At 37.0% G+C, this 27461-nt stretch overlaps 1 protein-coding gene across 1 annotated transcript in view; it reads right to left on the bottom strand.

Annotated features, from left to right (window-relative positions):
* The window catches only part of LOC131027390 (phospholipid-transporting ATPase 3), a 100233-nt gene that overhangs the window by 61101 nt on the left and 11671 nt on the right, over positions 1 to 27461 (bottom strand). The window contains exons 8-13 of the mRNA XM_057957429.2: positions 5893 to 5999; positions 2425 to 2490; positions 2167 to 2288; positions 1680 to 1764; positions 1420 to 1497; positions 1161 to 1277 (exon numbers count right to left, since the gene is read on the bottom strand). Of these exons, the coding sequence (XP_057813412.2) occupies positions 1161 to 1277; positions 1420 to 1497; positions 1680 to 1764; positions 2167 to 2288; positions 2425 to 2490; positions 5893 to 5999 (575 nt within the window). The remainder of the gene's footprint in view (positions 1 to 1160; positions 1278 to 1419; positions 1498 to 1679; positions 1765 to 2166; positions 2289 to 2424; positions 2491 to 5892; positions 6000 to 27461) is intronic.

Raw genomic sequence — 27461 nt, 5'->3', positions numbered from 1 at the left:
ATCAAACAAATAAATGAATCATTAATCCAACATAATGTGAAGTGAAGCCTAAATTAAAAAAGAAAAGAAAAAGTAAGACACTACCAATGTTAAGTTGAATTACTCATCAAGATATTGTTTGCAACATGACTTTTGGACTAAATTAAATTCTTTTAGATTTAGGTTAAGACAATCAGATTACTCTAATACATGTTGGATACCAGCACTTCCTAGTGTAATAGTGCATCATTAAGTTTAATTAACATATAAATAAAAAAGAGATTAATTTGTGTTATGCTCATTTAGGAGAAATAATGAGTATGACATAAAAGAAATGAACCTTGACCGCTTTGATGGTAGCATTAAAACAATTTAATTTTAAATAGTAATCTCGCCTAAGTAGTAAGATATATTACGTAGAAAATTTTATTTTAAAAAATGTTAATAATGCAGATAGAGACCTCCGATGATGGTGACAATTAATAAACGTGTCCAAGTGTGAACAATACCAATTAGGCATAAATATAACCTACCTTTGAATAATAATTCCAGGTAATTATCAATACTTGTCCAAGGGGCATGAAAGGTAGCCTTTACCATTTACTATTCTCCAGAAAAAAATATATTGGAAGCTTTTTAATTCACATTCTTGACATGAGTTTTTGGGCATGGTACTGTCATAAATGTAAGACGAATGACATTTCATGATCTTTCCTACTGTAGTCATATTCCCTGCCCTTTTCTTATACTAGTAATTGTCCTGGGCATTTTCAAGCAACCCAGACAAACTTTTCATATATTTTCCTGATAAAAACTGTGATCATAATTGCAGAACTCAGCTTGGACTTTCCAAGTTGTGGGCCCCCTTCATAGTCTACCAAGTCTAGATGGCACAGGAAGGAAGGACCAAAATAGGTTCAAAGACACTAATGATGTTTTTTCCTTCACTTGCTCCAGGAATTTATTTCGCAGGGAGAGAAGATTTTGACACAGAAAAAATGAAACACGCAGCAAACTGGAAAATTGATTTAAACTTTAAACTTTCATTTAAATAAACAAAAAATTAAATTTAAAAAAAAAAAAAACCTGGAAACATATTTTTCAGCTTTGTTTGCAATTTCTTATCAATAAACTGTTAAACTATCTATTTCATGCATATTTACATTGTGACTTGCACAGACCTGTCCTAGCTCTTCATTCAGATTTGATGTCCGTGCCAAAGCAGGAGTGTTGCTTTCCATATGATACATACGTCTATCTTTATTGATGAATTGGGTAGACTGGATAAACTTTATCATCTGGATGCCAGTAGAAAAAGAAACAAATGAATGGCAGTAATGCAGTTTTAAGAAAATTAAAGTGGTTTCCATGTCAACCATATTTGAATATCGAATAGAATTTCAAACTTCATTTTACAAGCCATAAAACAAGAATCCTTACCTCAATTGACACATAGAGCGAAATAGGAATAATGGTTGAATATAATGTAACAAGGGTAAATAATGTAAGAGCAGCAACCTGTGTAATGAAAGAAGATGAGAGAGGAAAAAGTTACATAAGAAGAAATTGCCCATTAGCTAAATCAAGAAAACTTAGCAGACTTTAAAAGGATACAAAAAAATAATGATCATAAAAAACTCTGTTATTTAATTCATGTCATAGCACAAAAATGAAGACACCAGAAGATGATGAAAGCATACCACAAATTTATTTTTAGGATTGAACTGATTCTCAACATCTCCCAGAAGGCCAAGGTAGAAGTATTTGCGATTGATAAAAAATCCACTGCAAAATCGGAAAATAAAAACGATTCAATATTACACCAAAGCAAAACTAAACAGGTTATGTTTAACTCACTAACAAATTTAATCCCATTATATTGACAAAAATAACATATGAGACATGTAGAAAGCAGATGAGATATGTTTATCCCAATTATTATAAACTACCAAACAATAAAGGTTAAATTCCTCCAGATCAAATTTTTCAAACAACCTTCTTCATGGCCAGGTATAAAAGAAGCAAATAAGCACCTATCATCATCTACCTAAATTATATAAACCACCAGTACCTTAAACCAGAGAACTCCTACAGATTGATTGATCTGCAAATATTTCAATAAGTTGCAATGTCCTCACCCCACCAAAAATATGATAAATGATATACTCAAGAAGAATGAGAACAAACCTGCCAATGGCACCAATAAAGCACATTGCAAAAAGGACACCAAAGAGAATCAGTATAAGCTTGTCAAGCTTTCGCTCTAAGGTACTTCTTTTCGAAGGAACATTCATGCTATTCATCATAACCTGCAACCATAAACTCACACAATTATCAAATTGAAAATATCAACTTTTATATCAATTAAGTGACCAACAGATAAATTCTGAACAGGTAATTAGCTACCATGGATTCTTAGTTCACTTTCACAATAGAAAATTTTACCTTTGTTTCATGTCCTGTGAAAACTACAGCACCAACTATGAACTCTGTGTTACGAAGGCTGCATCCCTGTAGCAAGACATGAAAAATGTTCTGACTAAAGTCATGAAAGTTTTACAATACGTAATGCCCCTAGAATTTGCAACGCAGATGCTAGAAATAGAATAAAAAATTTCGAAAGGGTTCTTGGGCTGCCCATCCCAAAGGGTATTTACCAATTTAGGACATAAGAGAATTGAATGCAAAATCCAAAAATAATTTAGGCAGATATGTTGAGTTATACTTTCAATTGTATTAACTTTTAAGCACAACAAAGTGTGTCAAATATTAAGCAATCCATTTACATTGTTGGTGTTCCAAATTTCCAATATCCATCAGAGTCATATTGGCTAAAAACAGAGACTATCGTTATTTGTCTTCAACAGGTCTTACCGTTAGGTTATACTGCATGGTCTGGCTTCCGATCTACTGATTTTTCTCAGATAGACAAAGCTAGTTAGATGCTTTCAACAAATTTTTGTTTGATGTATATGTATACTTTGTTTCACTTCAATAGCTTTTAATTAACTATCTTGTTTTATTTGTGTTCCTCTTTCTCTATAAAAGAATCTACTGGAGATGCTTTCATGCACAAATTTAATAGGTATTCTTCATCAGCTTCATGTTTCATTGACAGGCCTTTATTCTCTCACTTGGCCACCCCTACTTGTGCTCTCATCTTATGGTTTGGGGTTTAACATCTTCAGTTTTACTCCTAGATTTGTTCTCAGTGCCTTAGTGCTTAGTGTTTAGTTACTTTACAAAACATTGGATCCTTTTTAACTGAGTGCTTTTCTTGTGTAAGTACTTAATGTACTTTTGAGTCTAATCAACCTACTCTGATCAAATGTAGGCAATAGCCCATTTTGGTCTCTTAGTTCCAATAGTTATAATGTTACTCTTAGCACCTGGCCTATTTAGATACAAAGCAAGGTAGACCGGATAAGAATTTAGATACAATTCCTTAATCCCAAAACCTCTGCAACTGCCCATGCATGGCATAGCTAATGGGTCTACCATCATTTGAATCTTCTCCAAGCATTCAAAATTCACCAGAAAAGTGCAGAATGCACAAGCAGAGGTCGGCTGTTTCACATTCACCCAGTATCCTGCTTGGCAAAACTAGAGAATTAAAAATAATTTTGGCTTCAAATTTGCCATTGTAATTTGTGACATAAGGAATATGATAATGAAGCTTTTCAGGATCGTACATACAATTTGTTCATGTTCTTTTTGGATATACCTCCATTTTTTTTTGTAACACTGTCATAATTCCTTTTAACTTGTCTTAAGTTCAGTTGTAATTGATAGGTCCTTATAGCTTCTACAAATTATTGTATGCAGAACACTGCAATCTCCAATAACTAGATCCTTAACTTCTTCAAATTCTAGTATGTGGAACACTGCAAACAAATAATGGCATCAAAACATCTCTAGGAATGCTAATGCAAATAATACCCCAAACATCCAGGACAGCCTACTCTCTTACAACTTTTAACCTACATAACCCGGGGATGCATCCCCGGCATGAAAACCCCTGTCCCGGTCCCGGGGACGTTCCCAACCCCCGCCACCCCCCGTCCCCAAAATGTGGGAATTTGCTGGGGACGTCCCCAAAACAGGGGGGCGTATGCCCCAGCCATGGGGGACGTCCGTACGTCCCGGGGACAGCTGGGACGTCCCCAATCCATCCCAGTTACGGCTGGATGTCCCCCACAGCTTGGGTTAGTTAAAAAAAATTTTAAAATGTCATATTTAAAACATAAAAAAATTGCTAATGTGGGCCCCAAATTATTTGCCCGAAATCAATTAAATGCAAAAAATATCAATTAAATGTAAATAAAATAATTAAAAGCGCTGCCCCTTGACCCCGTCTTGGGGGCGCTGCCCCCAAACCCCCATTGAATAATTTGGGGGGAAATTGCGCCGATAAAAGTGGGGAAATTTAAAATCCAAGTCTGATGAGGCTCCAATAACAACATTATTAAAAATCTAAAAGGCAACGATATTAAATTATTAATACAAGTCTTGACTATGTGATAATTCATATATCGTTGTCATATTTCATGTTTGACTATATGATATATTTAAAACTTTAAAAGGGAACGATGATATATATTTCATCTCTTGCCATATGATATTCATATATTTAAAAGGGAAGGATATGCACTACGAGCAATAAAAACAAATATTTCCGGCGATAATTGTTTAAGTAGAGCAATCAAATTTTCAGCAAATCAAACAAGTGCTGGCATATTGACAATGAATTTTCAATTATGAATGCATATTGAGTATTGACAATGAATTCTGAATTATGAATGTATATGGAGTATTGACAATGAATTCTGAACACAAATGTGGTATTTTAAGGTTCTATAATGTACATATAGCTGCTTTATCCATGTTTTCATATGAATATAATGTATATACATGCTTTATCTATTTTTCGTATGAAAATTTAAATTTCCCTATATATTTTAAATTTTCCCTATATTTTATATAGCCGTCCCCTTTGCCGTCCCCCCGCTGTCCCCAAAAATTGGCAAAAAAATTGTCATCCCGGAAACTCGTCCCGTCGTCCCTGTCCCGGAAACTCATGGTAACATAGCTTTTAACTCGCACCGAAATGAGGCAGGAATCAAACTTGAGAACATCATTAACTTCCACACTTCATGACTAACAAATTAATCATGAATATGGGCACTACATAGGAAAATTAACCCCTTCAAAGCATTTAATTCAAGGATGTTTCAGCTGCTTGAACTCACGATGGTGAAATGGCCATATTAAAAGAGGCAGGAATCAAACTTGAGAACATCATTAACTTCCACACTCGATGACTAACAAATTAATCATGAATATGGGCACTACATAGGAAAAATTAACCCCTTCAAAGCATTTAATTCAAGGATGTTTCAGCTGCTTGAGCTCACGATGGTGAAATGGCCATATTAAAAGAGCTTTGGAAAAACAGAAGATGGTTCAAAGAGAAGAAAATGTACATAGAGGTGTGCACAATAGATAAGAATATAATTAGCCCATGTGACTAGATTTAACAACAAGGTCTAGACTCTAAACCCATGTGGCTATATTTCATCCCATGAAAATTATCAGCACCCACTGCTAAACTTCTGAAAATAAAATGCAAAACACTATATTTTTACTTTTTATTGTCTGCACTGTGTCATACCCAAATGGCTGTGAAAATGAAGATAAAACTACAAGCTCTTATCTTCTGAACCAAAAAGAGTTACACAAGTTTTTAAACAAGGTTCCCATGCCCAGTCCTCAATATGCACAAGAAAACAGTTGTACATATATTAAACTTGTTACCCTTATTTTGAAAAAAGGAAAATTCTGATAGTTGAAAGCAACATATTATGGAATTTTCACAGAACTATATGTATAAATAACAGAGAAACAATAACATACCCGCAACAAAATCTGATTTGGTGAGAGAGGTAGTGTCTGTTTCCCCATAACAAGATTACCAGTAAAAGTATATAATGAGTTATTTGGTTGTTCACACTGTATTTCACCTGGAAAAACATATGAAATCATCAGGACCATCAGGAAACTTTATCAAATGAAAGCAAAAACTGAATGATGAAGTATACATATACATATCTACATGTATATGTACATGTAAGACTCAAGTAAATGACAACAAGAAATAAAGGTGACAATAAAATCCTTTGGTTTAACTATGTTATGATATTAATGGCAGAATATCTACATACTATTGTTGTGATAAAGTTACAATATTATGTGTGTGTGTCTGTGCAAATTCTTTAGATTGAATTCCCAGCTTTGTTTCCTCAAGATTTCCAAGAATCTTCCTTAAACAGTAGTAGATAATTCTTCGAAAGGCTGAGAAATCTGAAACGTCAAAAAATTAAGTGAAATTGAAACTTCACTGAAATGTAATAAGAAACGTTTTAATACCCCACAAATATCTAAAGAAATGTTAGAAGAAACTTTTTAAGGAATGCAAGCTTATCACCTACCTAGGCATTTGCAGGGAGGAATTCTTATTAATGACATACTAAATGAGCAAGCCCCTAATCCACAATTAAATTCTCTTTTAATACAACTATGTCAATTGGTACATATACTAAAGTCCTTTTTAGGGGTTGGAATCGAAGTCAAAAAAAACAACCTAAGTCAGATGATCATTCTAGTTAAACTTATGTTGAATTCACCACCTATCTAAAGAGTGGATTTTGAGAATGAAAATGCTAGTCCCAATTCTATTTGTGTTGCATGTACATAGCCTACGAACTATTATAATTAATGTATTAAATAACTTACAGTTTAAAATTTTTAATCATTTAACGATTTAGCCTTTCAAGTTTCAACTATTTGTTTGGATTTAGGAACATGTTGTTCAATGTTTGTTTTTGACAGCACAATTCTAAGTCCATTGGCCAACCTTGCTTCAAAATCAACACAAGTTCACCTTTGTGAAAGACATGTAGAAATGATAGAGCAAATTTCCAAGCAGTGGAACATGTGTTTGGATATTAAATGGTTATGAACAAAGGCATGTACGCTCATACAGTTGAGTAAAAGCCCATTTGTGTACCAACAAGGGTATCAAAGCCTGTCTAGGGAAGAATGGTGTACCTATGCCAACTCATAAAATAGCAAAATCTATCAAATAGTAGAAGGAAGCAAATGTAGGAGTTCTCCCTAGAACAACGCAACCTTTGAGGAGAGGAAGGAGCTTCATTAAGGCTCTCTACCTCTCCATCTTGTAGCATTGTCCATGACGTTGTGGTAGAACAACCTGTTTTGGGGAAAAATAAAGAGCATGCTAATGTGAAGAACAAAGGCACCATTAGAAAGAGCATTTCAAAATGACGCTAGAGAGATTGTCGATCAACTATGGTAAAATGCCTATATGCAAATCGTTTGTCCTCCAATGTTATTTGGTCACCATCTACACAACATATGTTGATAAAGAAAATGAGGCTCTAAAAGAGTACAAATGCCAAAGGTAGGAGAAAGTGTGCAACACCAAGTTGTCAAAGGAGATCAAAAATATATAAACTTCATTGGCTCCCATTAAACATTTGTGAAAACAAACTATAAGAATTGGCTATAAAGGTAGCCACCCAAGATTTAGAAGCCTAATGGAAAGCACAATAACAAGAGATAAATAATGTGAAGAATAAATTGTATTCTCATCAATTGTGCAATACAAATGGATCAACTAGATGATTATTACATAGGGGACCCCTTGATTAAATAGCCAAGGTGAGAACATAAGAGTGCATAAGATTATGACACTTGTCATAATCTTCATAATCTTATGACATGACACAAAAAGTGAAAAGATATCATCCCACCTAAAGTGGAAAAGTGATAGTGTGATAACACAACTAAAAGTGGACCACCCACCTAAGGTGGAAAAGTACAACCACAAAAGGTGGATATGATAAAGTAATAACATGATAAGACCACCTAAAGTGGAAATTCTCCAACAACTACTATGTAGTTCCCTAAGTAAGCAAGCTTAAGTGACATGTAATTAGGACATAGGTGAGAAATAACCAAGGTAAAATATCTCAATCACACCAACAACACCCCTTAAGTGCAACTTAGGAACAATGTACACAAAAGCCAACAATGCAAGATTGGTCCCGACTACTAGGCCATGTTAGGTACCCATGTACAATTAAAATCCAATCTCTTGCAAACGAAGAAAGGGAAGAAACCCAGTGGAAAAAAGCATCCCCCACCCCCCTCCCCCAAAAGAGAGATGAAAACAAAGCCCCTTGTGAGGAAAAAGTCCCCTTCATTAGATAGAAGAAGAGATACCAAGTAGCCTCCCCTTAATGTAGAGTAGGCACCGCTGGTAGATGCTCCAAACTGGACGGAGAAGTTGCTCCACAAGCATCGAACAACATTCCACCCCTTAGGAAGAAACAAAACCAAAGGTGTATGCATGAAGTCTCCCCAATATCGAAAGGAATGTGTAGGAAGAAATCTCAAAATGTATGGAGTTTCTGAAACTTGCTCAAGTATTACCATGTCAATGTTGAAAGTTGCCCCTTCTGAATCAAGTGTACTAGGCTACCAAGTGTCAAACAACATTCCACCCCTTTGGAAGATTCAAAACCAAAGGTGTATGCATGAAGTCTCCCCAATATTGAAAGGAATATGTAGGAAGAAATCTCAAAATATATGGAGTTTCTGAAAGTTGCTCAAGTATCCCCATGTCAATGTTGAAAGTTGCCCCTTCCAAATCAAGTGTACTAGGCTACACTACTAAAAAAGACAATCTAAGATCTAGTGAAGATGTATGAAGAAAAAGATTCAAAGACTCAAGTGTCTCCTCTAAAGTTAAGAGACCTCCTTCAAATTTTGTACATAAGTATCCACAATCCCATCAAACTCGAAAGAATGATCTTGTAGAAAATGAACAAGAGGGCCTGAGTGCTCCCTCGCAACAATTGAAGAAGGATCATTTGCAATGTATGCCAAGTAATCATCCCAAGGGATATTTGGAAGACAATTATATCTTGTTGCACTAAATCACAAGAAGCCAAAATTGTAGCAACACAAGCGTCATCAAGACCAACAATAGATATGATACCAATAGGACTAGATGAAACACAAGGCTTAAAAACTAGATTGCATATGAGAACACCCGAGTTCAAGTAACCAAAGTTCCCCTCAATATCAGAATCCACAATAGAAGTGTGATCATCATCGATGGAATCAAGGTCATCAATAGGAACAAAATCTGAAAAGGAGTACAACTGAGATGAATGATCTACCACCCAATAGCAATGATAGCTCTACTCTCCAAGTCTCTAATGATAACTGAATCAGGAGTGAACTCCATAGTCTTCCTTGCTACACCATGAGTGATTTGATAGATGGAAAGAAAATTGTCAAGTGAGGTACCACAACACATCATTGAAGATGCCATCCCCAATAATAGATCCCTTCCCAATTACATTCATATATGTATAATTGCCCATAAAAAACGGTGGCATGTTGCAAGGCTCAAATGAAGAGGACATAGGTTGCGAAGATGCCATATGATGAGAAGCTCCTAAATCTAGAAGCCATCTCCATGAATCATGACCTGTAGGAGCATAAAGAGCTTGTCCTTTGTTCTTACTTGTCCCAAAAACGTGACTCTTTTCCTTATCAACTTCTATATCTTGCGAAGAACAAGCTGAAGTAGACATTCTAGAAGGCAAACTGATTCTATTCTTCTCAAGAAGATGCTTCAATTCATCAATATCCTTCTTGTAACAATGGTGTTCTTCAAGACCTAACTTCTTGCAATATGCACAAGTAAGTTTCTCCTTCTTAGATGATTCCCCTTTGGGAGAGGATGTGGAATCTCTTTGTTTAGGAGAGGAAGATTGTGCTCTACCCTTCTATGGTGTTGGCTTTGATTGCTTATGTTTCTTGTTGGAACCTTTTCCTTCATTTCCTTGATTAGCCACAAAAGCATGTGACTTGGATGATTTGAGAATACCCATTGTGTTCAACTTATCTTGTTCAAGGATCAACATCTCAATGAATGAATCAAAGGATGGTGTAGTATAGGTATTCCCCATTGTCAACCAATAAGCGTGGAAACTAAAAACAAAAGTTGCATATTTGGAAAGAAACTTTCACAAGAAATTGAAGACCAACTGTGCATCCTTCTTATCAATGCCACAATCCTTGAGTTGTGCTCTTAGTTCATTTGCTCTAGTGACAATCTTGGATTGTATCAAAACTCTTAGGATCCAAACTTTAGAGATCACTTTCAAGTGAGTATCATCTAATCTCATCAACTTGACCATACAATTGACCAAGTTTATCCCGAGCTTCCTTGATTTTCTTACACTTTTCAATGTGGAAGATAAGATAAGGTGATAAATACTTTCTCAACGTTCCAAGAGCCATAAAACTTTTCATGAGCCATTCCATTTTTAGATTAGCATCAACATTAGGCTATGAGGGTACTAAAATAGTGCCATCAACATAATGACTTGGTCCTTTTTCCATTAGTTTACTCCACGCATTAACTTTCCAAGTTGCATAATTAGGTGGAGTTTAAAAGTGAAAATTTAGGAGAACCCATAACTAAAAATCAAAAGAGCACAAAAGAGAGAGAGAAAGGCACAAGAACACAAAACACCCCCCAATTTCACTCAATCAAAGAAACCCCCCAAAAAATGATGACTCGGCACTTTATAGTTAGTGTGCATACAATGGCCACTTGCAAAACAAAGGCAAAGTAATCTGATTTTTAGTGATTACAATTGCCAAAAATAAGCCACTAAATGCAAATGAAATTTCTGATCATAGTGACTAAATGCAGAAAAAATTATGCATTTTGAAAATAAATTGCACCTGAAAAGGAGTCCATATGAGCCTGAACAATACAACAAAAGCTGCAAAACTAGGGATTTCGCATTTTTTCTGAAAAATCCATATATGAAAATCAAAAAACTCTTGCACAGCTATGAAGAGCACGAAATTCTACACCAAATCAAAAAATAGCTTGAAAAAAGGAGTATGAATGACTAAGATATCAATGTTTGGAAATCGTTTGCATAATTATGATGTCTAAATCATCGCCACACATCCAAACTTCAAATGGCTCTAGATTTGGCCTCCGGAGTTGGATTTGGACGAAACAAAAGGCAATTCTAACTTTCTCAAACCTCTTGAATCCAATAGTGGCCTTAGATCTAACCCCGCAAGCTCCAATTTTGACCTACAACAAAAAAAAAGCCATGAATCAAAAACTCCAAAATTGCTCAAAAATACTCTTAAATGGCAAAACAATGGCACTCTAAAAGCTCTGATACCATGTAAGGGTTGACAATGAATGTAGCCACCCAAGATTTAGAGGCCTAATGGAAAGCGCGATAACAAGAGAGAAACAATGTGACAAGAATAAACTATATTCTCATCAATTGTGCAATACAAATGGATCAACTAGATGATTATTACATAGGAGACCCCTTGGTTATATAGCCAAGGTGAGAACATAGGAGTGCATAAGATTATGACAAGTGCCATAATCTTATGACATGAGACAAAAGTGAAAAACTATCATCCCACCTAAAGTGGATAAGTGATAGTGTGATAACACCACAAAAGATGGTTCACCCACCTTAGGTGGAAAAGTGCAACCACGAAAGGTGAATATGATCAAGTAATAACATGATAAGTCCACCTAAAGAGGAAATGCTCAAAGAACTCCTATGTAGATCCCTAAGTAAGCTTAAGTGACAAGTAATTAGGACCTAGGTGAGAAATAACCAAGGTAAAATACCTTAATTACAGCAACACAAACAAATGTGTTCATTATTTCCATGGATGGAAGGATGCCAAAAACTAGTCATTGATCAATATGATTGGCAATGGTTTTTCAAGTCATAGATTGTGGGGCAAGTGAAGGAAGCATAATTTATTGCTTAAAACCTTATACAATGCATTCACCATGTGGGTAGAGTCATGGGTATGTTGGTTGAAGCATGGTTTTCATATATATTTTCGACAACTTTTGTTGCCACTTGCTCAAGCTCGCATTAAAAAAAGTTTATCGTAAATGCATAACATGCTGCAAGCCATTTTTAGATCATTTACACAATTTGAGTTGCTAAAGCTAATTGAAACAATACAATTTTTCAATTATCTGTTTCACTATGTTTTCTTCTTTGATTTTATAGATTTCTTTTCAAAAAAAAATTCTTGAGACTTGTTTCACACCCTATACAATCATCTTAAGATAAATTGTAAAGGTGTGGAAGATGCATTTTAGCATGGTCATCACCAAATTGTGGTTTGTATGGAGGTAATCCATCAATGACAATGCAACAAGTGCATAACAGATGATCCTAGATGATACTTGGTGGAATTATGTAGTATATCTTCTTAGTTTCATCTAGTCCATCATGAGCATGATCCATTTTGATAACATTGATAAGCCATGTTTTGGAGAGACATACAAAGGCATCAACTCTGTGACTGAAAAGATGAAGTCGATCATAAATGAAAATGAGTAAGATCCTCAAGAAACATTTTTTCAAATAGGTGTAAATAATTTCTGTTCAGTTGTGGAACAAAATGACCACCCTCCTACATATTTTTGACTTTGCATTGACTCCCAAATATTGCAGCAAAAAGATCCTTCCTTTGCTTACAAGGGTGCCACCATACAATGGTGCAGAAGTCAACACAAGAATGAGCTTAGTAAAATATTCCCTAATTGTGATATGGAGGATGTAGTTACAAGTGAGTGAGCTGATTTTTTGGCCTTCATTGTGTTGTGTTGTGCCTTGCACACACTCCCCGTGGTCGACAGGGTCCCCCTTTCTTTGTTTTCTTATCTTGTCCTCGCAGAGGTCCCGAGTAGGAAGTTTTGGTAATTCGCAGAGAGGAGTTGCAACAATTAAGAATTTCAAACGAAAGGAGATGATCCTTCTCAAGATTGAGCTAGCCTGAGTCTTAGATTCTGAAGAATTCACACTTTGAAAGTGAGTAGGCAAGATCTCATATCTAGTAGGAGGATGGCCAAGTTAACCTGGTAGGCATTGAACTTGAGAAGTGAAGATCACTCAAAGCATTCCAATTGGTCTAAATTTCATATCAAAGGCCCGAAATTCATCCAAAGGGGCGTTTAACTTAAAACAAACAAGAAATTGCCCAAAAACTCCTTTTGGCCCGAAATTTGAAGAAAAGCTTTCAAAACCTCGCAAAACAATTTGATAGGCCAAAATTGATAGTGTAAGATCAAACAATATCACCTTATTTGCCGAAAATCAAAAGAAGAAATTAAATCACCATTAAACCTCATTACGCCGAAATCATCCAAGGAGTTCAAAATCGCGTCATATGCCTCTTATAAACTGACGAGGTCCAAGTTCACAATTTCAGCTAATAAGCTGAAAAAGTTAAAACTCCAAAATTCGCGCAAAGTCTCCATTTGAGCCGAAAAGGTAAAGGTGAAAGGCAAAAGGTGAGTGTTTAAATCACGCAAAATAAGTTCCGAGTCCAAAAATCTCTAAAGTTCGCCATTTCACCTTTTTAACCGAAAACAAGAAACAGACGTTGAGTTTAAAATCTCACAAATTGATTCAAAATCGTGAACTAAGCCGAAAAACACTCAAAAGATCAAAATCGTGCAAAAAGGCCAAAAAGGCCGAAAACAAACTTAAGTCGCTCTCTCAGGTGTAGAATCACTAAAGTTCACAAAGTCGCTCTCTAGGCCAAAAAATTAGAAGATTCTAAAAGCTTGCAAAAGCCTTCAAAAGAGTCGAAATTCCCCAGAATTCACAAAGTAAACCACCTACCTGAAAATCACTAATAAGAAGAAAATCATGCAGTCAACTTCAATATGCCGAAAAATCCAAGAAGTTTAAGTTTGCGAAAAAACTTGACAAAAGCTTCAAAATCGCACAAACGGCACTCATAGGCCGAAAATGATGAAAAGAATCCTAAATCGTGCGAGGAGAGTGCAGAGGCCGAAAAGGAAAATAACTTGAACTTAAAATCATGCAAAAGGCCCAAAAGACTGAAGTTCTCATAAAATCGCAAGACAAAGGACTCGTTAAAACGTCAAAATTGCACCAAATCGTCAAAAAACCTGAATCTGAAGAGTAAAGGGGTATAATAAGAAGAAAATCGTGCGATTCATCTCAAGAATCCAAAATTCAAAACGAGGGCATTTGAAACCAAAAGTCGCGCATTTGGTAGAGGGACGTTTGCAAAAGACTTGCAGGAAAACTTAGAAAAGAGAAGGCACTAGACAAAGCAAAATTGTGCAAACCCTCGCCATTGCCGCCAAGATTTGCCAAATTCCTCAGGAAGCAGGTTGATAGCCGAATTTGCAAGCATAGGAAGGGAGTCACTTCTGCTTTCGACAAAGTAGAGATCACGCAAAACCTTCAGAAAACTCTTCATTCACCCAAAGTTTATAAAAAGGTGCATTTCAAAGTGTTAAAATAAAGTTCGCGAGGGAGAGCCAAAATCTCGCATCTTTTAGACAGGGCCCAAATTTCATCTGTTAAGGAGCATTTGGAAGTTTGGCATCTAGAAGAGAAAACTGCCCAACAACACTTAAAACACCAAGTTCTAGCCGTTTTCACGGTCCATAGCCCTCTTCATTGCACTTCCAGGTAAGTCAAATTTCCCTTTCAAATGGTTAACACTTTACAAGAAGATCATATTGTTTAAACTAGGGTTGGTATGTAGAAAACATTCAAGCAAATCTTAAAGTTTAACCCAAGGAAACATCAATAGTTAAACAATCGTTCGTCAAATTTGGCCTTCCATCCAAAAAATTCAAACTTAGGCAAAATTTAGGAATTCTGGTCCGAAACTGCGAAATGCATAAGCTCATCTTTCAGAAATTGCAAACGCACAATCATCTTGGAAACAATCAGCACTCTACAAAACCGAACACTTAAAACACACTTATTCGTGCAAACCTATAGCATTTATGGCTTTTTGATTCATCAGTAATCAAGAACAATTCATTTCAAAATCCGCTCCAAGAGCAACAACTACCAAATAACTAACCGATTTTCAAATATCCGAATCATAATCTAAAGCTCAAAATTCGAATGTCTCGTTTTAAACATGCTTTCAAGTTTTAAGCTATCTCGCTGTTTAACAAAATTTTTTGCACTAACGCCGTCTTCTGGCACTGCTAACCCATATTTTCGTTTTTCCTCAAACTTGTCTCATAATTTGTGTCCAGCTGTACAGGATAAATGCCTAAATCAATGACCGCGTCTTGAAAGGCAACCTGACGCAACCAGAGCAACATGAACTTCCAAAACTGACATTCCCTGCAAGTTTGAGAAAATTAAGTATCAGTACCAAGGAGGAGGAGTCAAAGAGTCAAAGGTCCAAAGTGTGTGGGACAATATAGGAGATACAAACCTGGGACATATCGATATTCACAATTTCAGGAGCAGAGTATACTCTCCTAACGCCTATGGCAAGCCCAAACGGATGTTGAAGAGTGGTATTGCTCAGGTTGTTGGTTTCCCACCGACTGTGCAAAATTATGAACTAGTGGTTGAAGCCGCTAAGCATTATCAGCCGGAAACCAGATTAGTGGTGTTGAGAGGGATGGTAATGGCCAACTTCACACCTGAAGCCATTGGGGAAGCATTTGATATCCCGCTTCCTAATAGTCCCACTGCCGTAACCATGGATGAAGCCCAAATTGCTTATGACAAGAATCCTACTCCGTTCAAAAGACTCATAAATGAAGAGTGGTTCAAAGAAAGAAGACCCCCAAGCACTAGGATAGGCAAAAAGACCCACAGAAGCGATTTCCACAATGAGTATGGCGATATGGTTACCTTGCTTAGCTGGGTCATGGGACTTCCACAATCCAATCTCTTTGAGGAATGGATGTTCTACTTTACCGAGCAAGTCTTCGCTGGGAAATCTAAGTTTGACTGGGCTCAAATCATCAGCGATAACATTCATACACAGCTGGTTGAGCTCGATGAGAAAAAGTATTTCGCGATGACCTCCTATCTGGTCTATATGTTTGCTTGGCATCAGCCGCTACTAGGATTAATCAAAAGAGGTGAGATTGGGAACGGGCCAAATTAGGTGAAAGTATACAACTGCTATCCTCAGTTGCACTACTATGACATAGCCCAAAGAGAAAAGAACAGCATTGCATATGCGATTGGTCAATATGAGTGTGTCAATGACGCTTTACAAATGCGCATGGTCAAATTGATGCAAGGAGGGTTGCACATAAGGCTATCAAAGCAGGCTACCACCTTGATTCGGAAATAAGGTGCATGGTTCATCCAGTTCCCCAGATTCACCTACATTAGAATAGCAGGGTTTGAGGGAACATCGTATCGGCTTCCGCGTTACCCATCAGATAGATTAGTCCTTATGGAGGTAGCAAGGTAGGCACACCCAGCAGGCAGCATACTCAGGGACAAAAGGCAATCGGAATTTACCTTCCCTATGATCATAGGTAACCTTGATGTGCACTTCAAGAATTCGATGCAGGTCGAGGAATCATTCGACGAACTGGCATCCTATTGCTTACAGGAACATTTCCCCAGGAAATGCTTTGATCATGCATCGATGTAATGTCCCCACTCTAGCAGATTGACTAAGTATATGTGCGTTAGCCTAGCTCTACATGGTCCCGAGGGCTAACGAAGGGTTTAAAGGGATCCTGGAGTGTTTTGGCCTAGTCATTTCCAGTTTGGGCCAAAACGAAGTTGATTTACTTAGTTTCAGGCATACTTACTATTTTTAGTAAGTCAGCAGGACACAACGGGGGCTAGTTTTGGTGATTGGATTTGATACTCCTTGGCGAGAGCTTTCCGACGAGCTATCACTCACGCTATTCGGAGTCCGATTGCTAATATATTTTAATGCCTGAAGTTTTATTAAAGTAACATTTAATTTAATTGTAAAATATTAAAGTGTTACTTTAATATTTATTTTATGGAGATATGTGTAAATCAAAGGGGCAACCAAGGGAGACATAAGTGAATATTTTAATATGTTTTATATTGAACATGTTTTATCCCACATTGCTTGAGTGAGTTGGGTCGCCCCTTGGAAAAAGAATAAAAGGGAGCTTTTGTGGCTTCATTGGGCATGTTGAATATGAGAAGAATTTGGTGTGTGAATTGCAGATCCGTTCTTGGCATTAGAGGACATCTATCCTCTCTTGTGACATTCTAGACGTCATTCCCTTGGGGTTTGGCCTTTGGAATCCTTTGCTATCAGCTTCATTTACAGGCAGATTGGGTGCTTTTTTCCAGCTACAAGCAGCAGCATTATTTGGTTGCATTTCCAGCTACAGGCCGCGACACTATTCACGCGGGTACTATTCACGCGGCACTATTCACGCGGGTACTATTCACGCGGCACTATTCACGCGGGTACTATTCACGCGGCACTATTCACGTGGCACTATTCACCTGGCACTATTCATGCAGCACTATTCATGTTACTGTAGCAGCAGAATTAGAAACTTTGGTTGGAACATTATGTCAAAATGCTGGAGTATTTAGTGAGTTGAAAATAACCTGCTATGTATTTGATTTTGTTAATTCTGGAAATAATATTATAACAGCAGTAGTTCAATTTCCAGCTTGCCTATTATTGTAAATTCTTTTTAGTTCATGTTATGTGATTTCATACCTGTGCAAAGACTTAAAAACAAAAAAAAACATTGAAACATTAAACGGAGGAATAAGGAGTTGGCTGCAAACTGTTTGACTAAATTCCTATCAGCAGTGGGGTTAGTTTTTGGGCATTCTAGGGTGCCCACTACAATCGAAAAGGACAAGAAGAGAAAAGATCCCTTCCAACTTTGATCATGCTTTGATCATTGAAATGCTTTGATGTGATTGAACTTGATCACCTTCCAACTCCACCTTCACAGGATAATCCTACTGCATCAAAAGCAAATGAGCAAGAAGCAGAGGCAAGGATCATTGGTTTGGATGGACCTGAGAATCAAGTCGAGGAAGGAGAGATTGCACCTGATCAAGGAATTGGTAAACAAGAGCTCACGCAAGAGAGTAGGCATGAGTTGCAGGAGGAAGGCGGCAACAAGGATGACACCACCATTGAGAGAGAAAGGGAAGAAGATAGAACCCAAGAACCCAACAGAACTAAAGAACAGCCACTATTAGAGGATACCCATCAGTTATTCAGTGAGGTAGGAGAGAACTCAATCGTGAGTAAAGGATTAGATATTGCACCCTTTCCTCCTTCTATGTCCGATCAGTTGCAGATAGGCAGTGAATCAGCTCAAGCCTCCAAAGAACAGAGTGGGGATTTACTAGTCACATCTGGACAGACCATCCCTCATGACTGGTTGATAGCTCGAGCACAACGGAAAGCGACTGTCAAGCCACCAATTAACCTGGAGAATATCTTCTCTCATATAGGAAAAATAAAAGCTAAAGTAAAGAAAAAGCCAAAGACTTACTCCAGGATTACCAAAGATGAGCAAAGGAATCGTACGATTTATATTGCTGCCCCACCTGCAGACAAACCAGCAGATCGGGTTGCATTGGCTGACTATATCATCACGTCCATTCCAATAGGGCGAGCAACCAAAGAATAGGAGAGGGAAGAATTCAGGGATTTAGTACAGAATATGCTTACACAGTTAGATGAAATGACTGTGGAGAGGGATATATACCGAGCTCGTACTGAACAAGCTGAAGGATACATAGACCACCTGTTAAGACTGCTGCAACATACCGCTAAGTCCCACGTTCCTCCATTGGCGTTGGCACAAAGGATTATAGCTGAATTTGAGGGAGTGCATGACACCACCAAGGCTGTCAAAAAATGGATCCAAGACATTGAAAGAAATGGAGAGAAAATCATTATGGATGTGCGAACAATGGCCCACGACCGAGAGAGCATTCGCGTCAAGGTGTTTGAAGTAAAGAAAGAATGTTTCAATGTCCATGAGATGGTTGGTATGGTTTTGCCCCTCATGAGGGCTCTTTTCTAGACCCACATTCAGATTCCCACATTGCATACTATCCTAGATCCCTACGACATAAACACTTTCAACGAATGGTACTAGATTGCCAACATGAAAAATGGTATGAGGGACACCATAAATAAAGAGCGGGATGAGTGCGATGAAGTTCTGTCAAACATGAAGGATATTAGTGAAAAGATCCTCAAATCGATGGTCCCTAGTTGGAAGAGTAGCATGAAAGATAATGAGGTACGATCACTATGGAAGGATAGACTGAGAATTGATAAAACCACGTACTCCACACAAGACCTGGAATTTGCCAGTGAGCTGCATGCAGACATATTGGGTTTTGAAGCTCGTCTATCGGTCTGCAGCGATGAGCTAAAACATGTGGATCGCCACCGAGAGGGTATGCAGTACAAAATACGCAATCCTCCTATGCCTCCCAGCAAAGAATTGTCCCAATTGTGCATAAGATTTCAAGATTACGTTCGGGTAGAACATGCAGCAAGTCAAGACATCTGGAAGGACTACTTGCAAGAAAAAGTTGAATTCTTGGAGAAAGAGTCTACCTCGAGGAAAGAAAAAGTGTTTTCTTGAAAAATATTTGTTTCTTTTAAATTTTAAGTGCACTTTTTCAGGATAAAGTTTCTTTCCAACTACCAAAATCATTACAGATTTTGAGCTGCGTGCAAGTGCACTTTTTGGAGCAACTTCATGTTTGGTAGTTGGTAGTTATTAGTTAGTTGATGGTTGGTGGTGATGTTTTGTTATCCATTAATGGGTATGGGCAGCCATGTTTTATAGGATGAATCTGGGCCACTTGTAAGATTAAATCTTGGCCATTCATCCATTTTTGAAAGTCTATATAAGGGATGGTTTCTCCCTTATTTTGGAAGAAGTATAAGATTGTTGTTGAAACTCTGGCGGAATTTATGCAGATTTAATGGATGTTAAAGCTGTCTAGTTTCTTTGTGAGTGCATGGTCTCCTTCTTCATCTTTCATTTTTCCTGTTATGTACTTTAATTTCAGATGGTATTTTTAGAATTATATATGATAGAAACCTTAAGTGTTCACACCATTAAGGATTGACCAATTGTCAATTCCTCTTGCATGGTTAATCTGAACCAGTTTTATGCTCTTGTTCGGTTATTAAATATTAAATGAATGAATATCTGATTCTGAATTTATGTTTATCAGCATGAAAATCCAACTCCCATTGAAGATTGCACTAGTTTTTACACAGTTGTGCTTCATTAGCCGATGATGTTTAATCTTGTTTTTTCAAGGTTTTTGTCTATTTTTCTGAACATGCTGTCTTAGGTAGATTAATTAGGCATTCTCTCTCTTTCCCTTCCCTTTATCCCCCTTTTTTTATCAAAAGTTGAAGTTTGAACAGCATCATGTCAAAGATAAATTTGATGAAATCAAAACTGTAGAATCTTAGGGAACCCGTGCAAACAAAACCGATTATGTCTAACCGTAAGTCCCCTTTGTGTTTTCTGCAAAACACATCAAATTGTTGAGCTATCCTGCAATCATTACCTGACAATTGAAACCTTGAGGTCATCCCCATTGATCAACTAAAATAGCATTAGGGATTTCCTTATCTCAAGAGACGATAGGATACTCAACATTCTATTCTGCATTGGCCGGAGAGAGTTGTAGAGATACGACTTTAGCCACGTCAACAAAATTGGCGCTAGAAGGAGGGCCAAGCTGGAAAGAATTGGATCCTTCTCTCCAGAGAGATTCGAAAGGGTTTTAAGATCCACCCCAAAACGAGAAAGATTTGCTGGATTTCAGTTCTACAAACTTAAAAAATTACCGCAGAGTTGCAAACCCAAGCGAACCCAGTTTGTCAATCCAGCAATCTGCTGTCCTAGTGAACATAGTTTACACAGTCCCAGCATATACCGCCCAAACAATCCCTCTAGTTCCACCCGTCCAGCCACAGATGGCTCAACAACAGCCTGCTCCAAACGGCACAACTCATGGACATTGAAACATTCTTTCTTTACTTTAAACACCTTGACGTGAATGGTCTCTCGATCGTGGGCCATCTTTCGCACATCCATAATGATTTTCTCTCCTTTTCTTTTAACGTCCTGGATCCATTTTCTGACGGCCTTGACAGTGTCACACACTCCCTCAAATTCAGTTGTAGTCCTTTGTGCCAACACCAATGGAGGAACGTGGGACTCAGCGGTATGTTGCAGCGGTCTTAACAGGTGGTCTATGTATCCTTCGGCTTGTTCAGCACGAGCTCGGTATGTATCCCTCTCACCAATCATTTCATCTAGTTGTCTGAGCATATTCTCTACGGAATCCTTGAATTCTTCCCTCTCTTGCTCTTTGGTTGCTCGCCCTATTGGAATGGACGTGATGCTATAGTCAGCCAATGCAACCTAATATGTTGGTACTTCAATGGCCATAACAAATAAAGTATGGGTGATCAACCTTGGTGGTACTTCAATGGCCATAAATTGCCACACCCCCAAAGTCATGTCCCTTCCATTTAAAAGGTTCACTACTGGATTTTGCATCCTAAGAAGAGTATCAAGGCATTACCAAATGTCTCAATGAAGGATGTTACAGAAATAATGCAAGAAATTGGCCAAGTAAGGATCGCGGATCTTTACAAAAGGCTGATCGCTGCCTTTATAACATTAAAATTAATGTTTATCACCTATCACCAAGGTTAGAAAACAAGAAGCAACCAAGGGGAAGTAATCAATATCTTTTAAAACTGAAAATTAATGGAGTGTAATGAATGGTCAAAAGGCATGAAATAAAGAGTTACGACTATTGAAGGATTAAAGGTATAAAAGGAAGATCAAAAAAGAATAGGGATCATTATATAATGGAAAAATATAATATCTAATTTTCTTTGTGTAATACATAATTAAGTTTCAGAAATCTGACGAAGAAACCCCTCACGATTATACATCACAACATCCAATATTTTAATAATAAGTCTTGGCTAGATTCTTGGAATATGATGCTAGAGAGAGGGATGTAGGCCAAAATCTTCCAGAAGATTCCTTACTTGATGACTAAGTGTCATACCATTGGGTCACTTTTTCGTGATTCCTTTTTTGATGTAAACCCTAATTAGGGTAAATTTAGGGCAGTGTTGGCATGATCTTGGCCCTTAATTCTATTTGAGACTCCATATATACCCCATTGCATCTAATTCGTAAGAGAGATTATTGAGAATCTTCATCTATATGCTGCAGATTTGAATATAAATCATTGAAGTGTAATGGTTTTGTTTAGATTTTGTAAGCATTTGTGGCTCTCATTGCCTCCAAAATTTAGAGTAGAATTTAGATTAGAATTTGCTTTCAAGTATTGTAGATTGAATGAAAGAGTTATTGAATACATTTGTATAGAATCCGTTTAATCCACACCACTAGTTTTCTTGCTGATTGTAGGATTGCCTTGTGTGGTCAACTGATATTTAGAATTGAACTTCACTTCAATTATTGCACGCCCATTGGTATGCATTGCCTTGATGGTATCGATGTTGATGGTGATAATTTGAACATCTATAAATTTACCTTAGATGATTGCACTAAGCTTGTGTCAAATTGTTCATTGATGGTGAGACCTTGCCTAGTACGATTCCATTGAATCGTTCATTGCCTCTTGCATTCTAGGTTTTAGATTAGAACTCTTAAACCCTTATTCCTTTTGCATTTTATTTGAAATCCTTGTTAAATTAAATCCAAAGCTCAATTGCAAAATCTTAAGTCATTAGCAAAACCTATTCCAGTCCATGATAAGATTGACAAATCCAAACAATTGTGCAAGTCCCCAAGTGAAAACAGAAATTCACATCAACCATTGAGCTTATCTACGAGTCAAAACCTGACATTTTGTAACCTTGGAGTTGTCTCATTTGATCATGAAGCATAGCATTTGAGAGACTTTGTTCAAGAGGGAAAGATACCTTGGTATTTTATTTTGTGTTCGTATGTGCATAAATCACACATCAGCAGACAACTACTTCCTCATGTGAGGACAAAAACTCCATGTCACCTTTCCAATAGGATGACAAGTCAACATGCCAACTCCCACAAGATAACAAAATGCCATGTGCAAACAAACATGCCTAGTAGGCTCATAAAATTAAATCAAATATTAATTATATAAATCCGAATACCAATGTTAGGACTTGCAAAGGTCGTGACACCTTAATCCCAATAAGAGTATCGGTGGATGTTACAGTTCTTGCATTCCTTTCTTTCAAGTTTTCAACTCAAGCCATTCCAAAAGCATCACTTCCTATGTTTTATTAAAAGGATATTTTGTACATTTTGGATTCTGAAAGTAACCATTATTACATTAAAGCAATCAAGTGGCTTATAAACACAAGCCTGGGCAAGATGAACAATAGACAATTATGAGAACCACAGTGGCAATTTATCCATTAATTGTTTTGTTGCTGCTCAGAGCAAAATACCATAATAAATTTATAAGGTTGAGTGCAATAGTTGTATTCTAAAATAATATGCATGTAAAAGAAAATGCATAAATGACAATAGATGTATGGTTCGAAGAGGATAATAGACCATCATGTTGGGTCATAATCTATAATAAGTTATCCTATGCATTAGCTCAATTCATCAAATAAAATTTTACATTTCAAGATAAATTAAGATCACCAATTATGTTGAACATAAAACAATACTTCTGTACAGGTAAACAACTACAAAAAATATAGAAGGGAAGCCTAAGCAGTCAAACCATTCACGAATGAAACATAGATATTTATGTGCATGAAACTGAAGAGGTAAAAACACTCACCACAAAAATCAAAGACATTATTTTTCCTTATTGAAAACTATTACAGAGATGCAGAGACGTGGATTCACTGTGGCACACCCCACAGTATGACTTCAAGTTATAAAAAGACTTCAATTAATATCCTCCTTTAGTGCCTATATTCCCCATGTCTTCAGAATGCTTTCAATGATATTTTATGGTTTCATCTCCTTCGACTCTATTGTGACTTACAATGTTATCTGAATCCTCCCCATAACACTGTTATTTTCTTTTAAATCCATATGAAGAAAGTTACACTGCTATCTGAATCCTCCCCACCTGTCCTCAAGATGAGACATCTCAATAGAAGTGTTTCACAGGAGAGAATATTGATTGTAAGTACTATCAAATAATGTATTGACAAGCTGGAAACAAATTTTGCAGGAAGAAAGAGAACCTGTGAGCCCTCTGCTTTTCAGGTCTGTCAGAAGCTCAAATTCCACTCCTCAGTCCACAATTTTGTCTATACGATACATCAGTTTCAAATACTTTTTCTTCTTATTCTACTTTGGCTGATGATCCATTTCAGATCAGGTGACAAGCACAAAAGACCCACCGATGTAGGCGCATTCCCTTCATTGCATACACTATAAATTGGTTCCAAATGCTTGCACTACCTATTAAATTCATATCAACACAAGACTATATACCAGAAAGTAACAAATACATGTACATATATATACATATGCATACTATATGTATATATATATATATGGGGGCGCATCCCTACCCCTGTCCCCATCCCTGAGTCATTTCGAGGACAACAGGACGTTAGGGAACACACCCCTACCATCCCCCCGTCTCAAAATTTCCAAAAACCCATCAACTACCGGAAATGAAAAAACTTTTTTTTTTAATTTTTATTGGGTTGTAAAGGGGTGGGGGGGTCCCACAAACCCTCCCATGCCCCCTATGCACCCTAAAGTATTACTCTTGCCAAAACAAAAAACATTTCATCATTTCGCTATGCCTGGCTGCCGTTGGTTTGCCGGTTCAAGTTCAACTATTCAAGCTGGTTGTTGCAGGAAAAGGAAGGGGGTTTGAGAGGTGAAATTGTAAGCCTCTCCATTGCATTTTGCCACATTTTACAAAAGCTTTAAGCCAGAACCAAAACAACACCTACAAAATTGAAGCCATAGCAGGGTCAATTGTCAAGGTATGCCATTTTTTTTAGTTTTTAAATTTTTCAGCTTGTTGGAAAATTCGTAAATTGTAACTAGTTTTTATTTTAAACTTTTAAAAAATGTTTTGGTTCCAGACTTTCAGTTTGCTGTCACAGAAAAAAACCACAAAATAAGCACCAGCAGTAGTGCAAGCAATGACAATTATAATATGAACAAGGGCAGTGAAGAAAACGAAGTTCAAGAAAATAGAATATCAATAGACCCTTCCTTTTGGAACTCCACAAGAGAGTTTTGCATGCCCTTCACCTTCTCTTCAAAAATACAGTGATAAGGTTAATTAATATACAAAATCATTTGGCAAGGTCACCCTTATTTCAAAGCCATGTTGAGAGATGCAATGGCAGTTGGACTCTCTTATGGTTCCCCTGGACAACATAGATTGTGTACCTCCCTATTTGTAGGTAAGCTAGTGAGGGTGCTGGGTATACTGCTGCTTTATCGACCATATAAATATATGCTTCATGCAACATGAATAGCATAATCAAGGTAAGAATCAACTGCTGGGTCCCCTTCAAATAGGCCAGGGCTGCTGACTCTGCTACTAGTGGATCTGGACTGAACAAACAATATTCCAAGGTGAAAATGTTGGAGGAGATGAGACAAACGTGGATTAGAACTAGTTGTTCCATAGTCATGGATGGGTGGACTGATATTCGACATCAGCCACTCATTAATATTACTGTTACATGCCCTCCCGGTTCATACTTTCTTAGAGCTATTGATTGTTCAGGGAAATGTAAGGATGTTGATTAACAAATTGCCATTTTGAAGGAGGCCATGTAGGAGGTTGGGTCTTCTAATGTTGAACAAGTTGTTCCAAATTCAGCTTGTGTTTGTTAGTTAGCTAGTTTGATGGTTGACAGAACTTGCAAAAATACTTTTCAGACTCGTGTACATGCTTTGAATAATGCTTTGAAAGACATTGGCAAAATAGATTTGGTTAAGGTAGCAGTGGCTGAAGTTAGAGACATACAAATGTTTGTATGTAACCATCTCACTTCACTTGCACTATACTGGTCTTATTCAAAAAAAAAATTCCTCAAACCAATTGAGACTAGATATGCTGGCTATTTTATTTTGTTGGGGAGAATCTCGGACGAGCAGGATACTATGTGGTGAGAGAAAGAGTGCTTAATGACACTTGATGGTTTAATATCAGGTAAGAAAAATTGTTTTGAGTTTGTACTTTGTTCTACTTTTTAATATTTTATTTTAAAATTTCAATTTTTATTATTAAATAGTGTTAATGTCATAATTTTTAATTTTAAAAATTTCAAATGTTGGTTGCAGATTATTTGCTCTATCATATCACCTATTGTGGGGATAATCGCATACACGGATATAGACTCTCCTAGCCTTGAAGAGATTTATGAGACTTTTGATAGCATGCTTGATCAAATGGAGCATGCAATTCGTGACAAGGATCCTAGATTACAATATTATGAGGAGCATATTACACCTATGAACACAATGAACACACCTCTTTGTATGGCTGCCTATTCTCTTAATCCAAAGTGGTATGCACCTAGACCTAGCCGAATGCTTCCGTCTGAGGGTGATGAGGTGATGGAGGGGCTTATGGCAGCCCTTCATAAAATGTATAGAACCAAGGAGGCAACCATACTTCGAGAGCAGTGGCTTTAGTTTTCCACTCTTTAGGGTCATACATTCTGCAAACCAGAGGCTAGGACGTAGAGGGCAACTATTGCACAAAATAATCCCACTGGATGGTGGAAATTTCATGGAAAGGACACTCCAGAGTTGAAACAACTTGCTATTTATTTATTCTCACAGATCGCTAGTTCCTCTGTTGTGGAGAGGAATTGGTCCACCTATGGCTTCATCCACTCCATTAAGAGATACAAGCTTATCTCAAAACAAGCAAAAAATTTAGTTACAGTTCATAGTGCCTTGAGACTTCAGGATCTGCAAACTACTGAATATCAACTAACTGCAACAATATGTTGGCATGTTGATCGTAAAGATGTTAGGCAGATTAACGAGGAGGAGGTGGGAGCATTGGATAATCCACTTCAAGCAAAGAGTGACAGTGACATGGATAGTTCTTTGGATATTGATAGCCTGAATGAGGTGTAGTCTCATAGATTGTTGACTTTTTAAGTTTGAGATTGAGTTATTTTGACTTTAATTTCAAAACTTGAGAAACAAAAATACTTCAATACTGCTGTCATGAATCTCATGATTAACTTTATTGCTGTTTATAGTACTGTCATACTGTCGTTATACTACTTTATTTAAGTTTAACTGCGGTTATACTACTGCTCAAAAACTCATATATCGCCCTCCGCAAAAATATTAAGATCATATTAATATCTTCTATAATGGTCATCTTCTATTTTTAGTGGTCATCTTAGTTCTTGACTTATTTAGCTATTTAGCTTTTTAGTCGACTTATTTAGCTTGTTAAGTTAGTTTTTTATTATTTAGCCTTTTGATTTCACTTTAACGACTAGTTCTATTTATAGAACATCGTCTTGTAACCTCTATATAT

Source organism: Cryptomeria japonica, chromosome 1, assembly GCF_030272615.1.
Source record: "Cryptomeria japonica chromosome 1, Sugi_1.0, whole genome shotgun sequence".
Taxonomy (NCBI): Eukaryota; Viridiplantae; Streptophyta; class Pinopsida; order Cupressales; family Cupressaceae; genus Cryptomeria; species Cryptomeria japonica.
The sequence above is the reverse complement of the archived record's forward strand: the minus strand, read 5'-3'. Positions and strand labels throughout refer to the sequence as shown.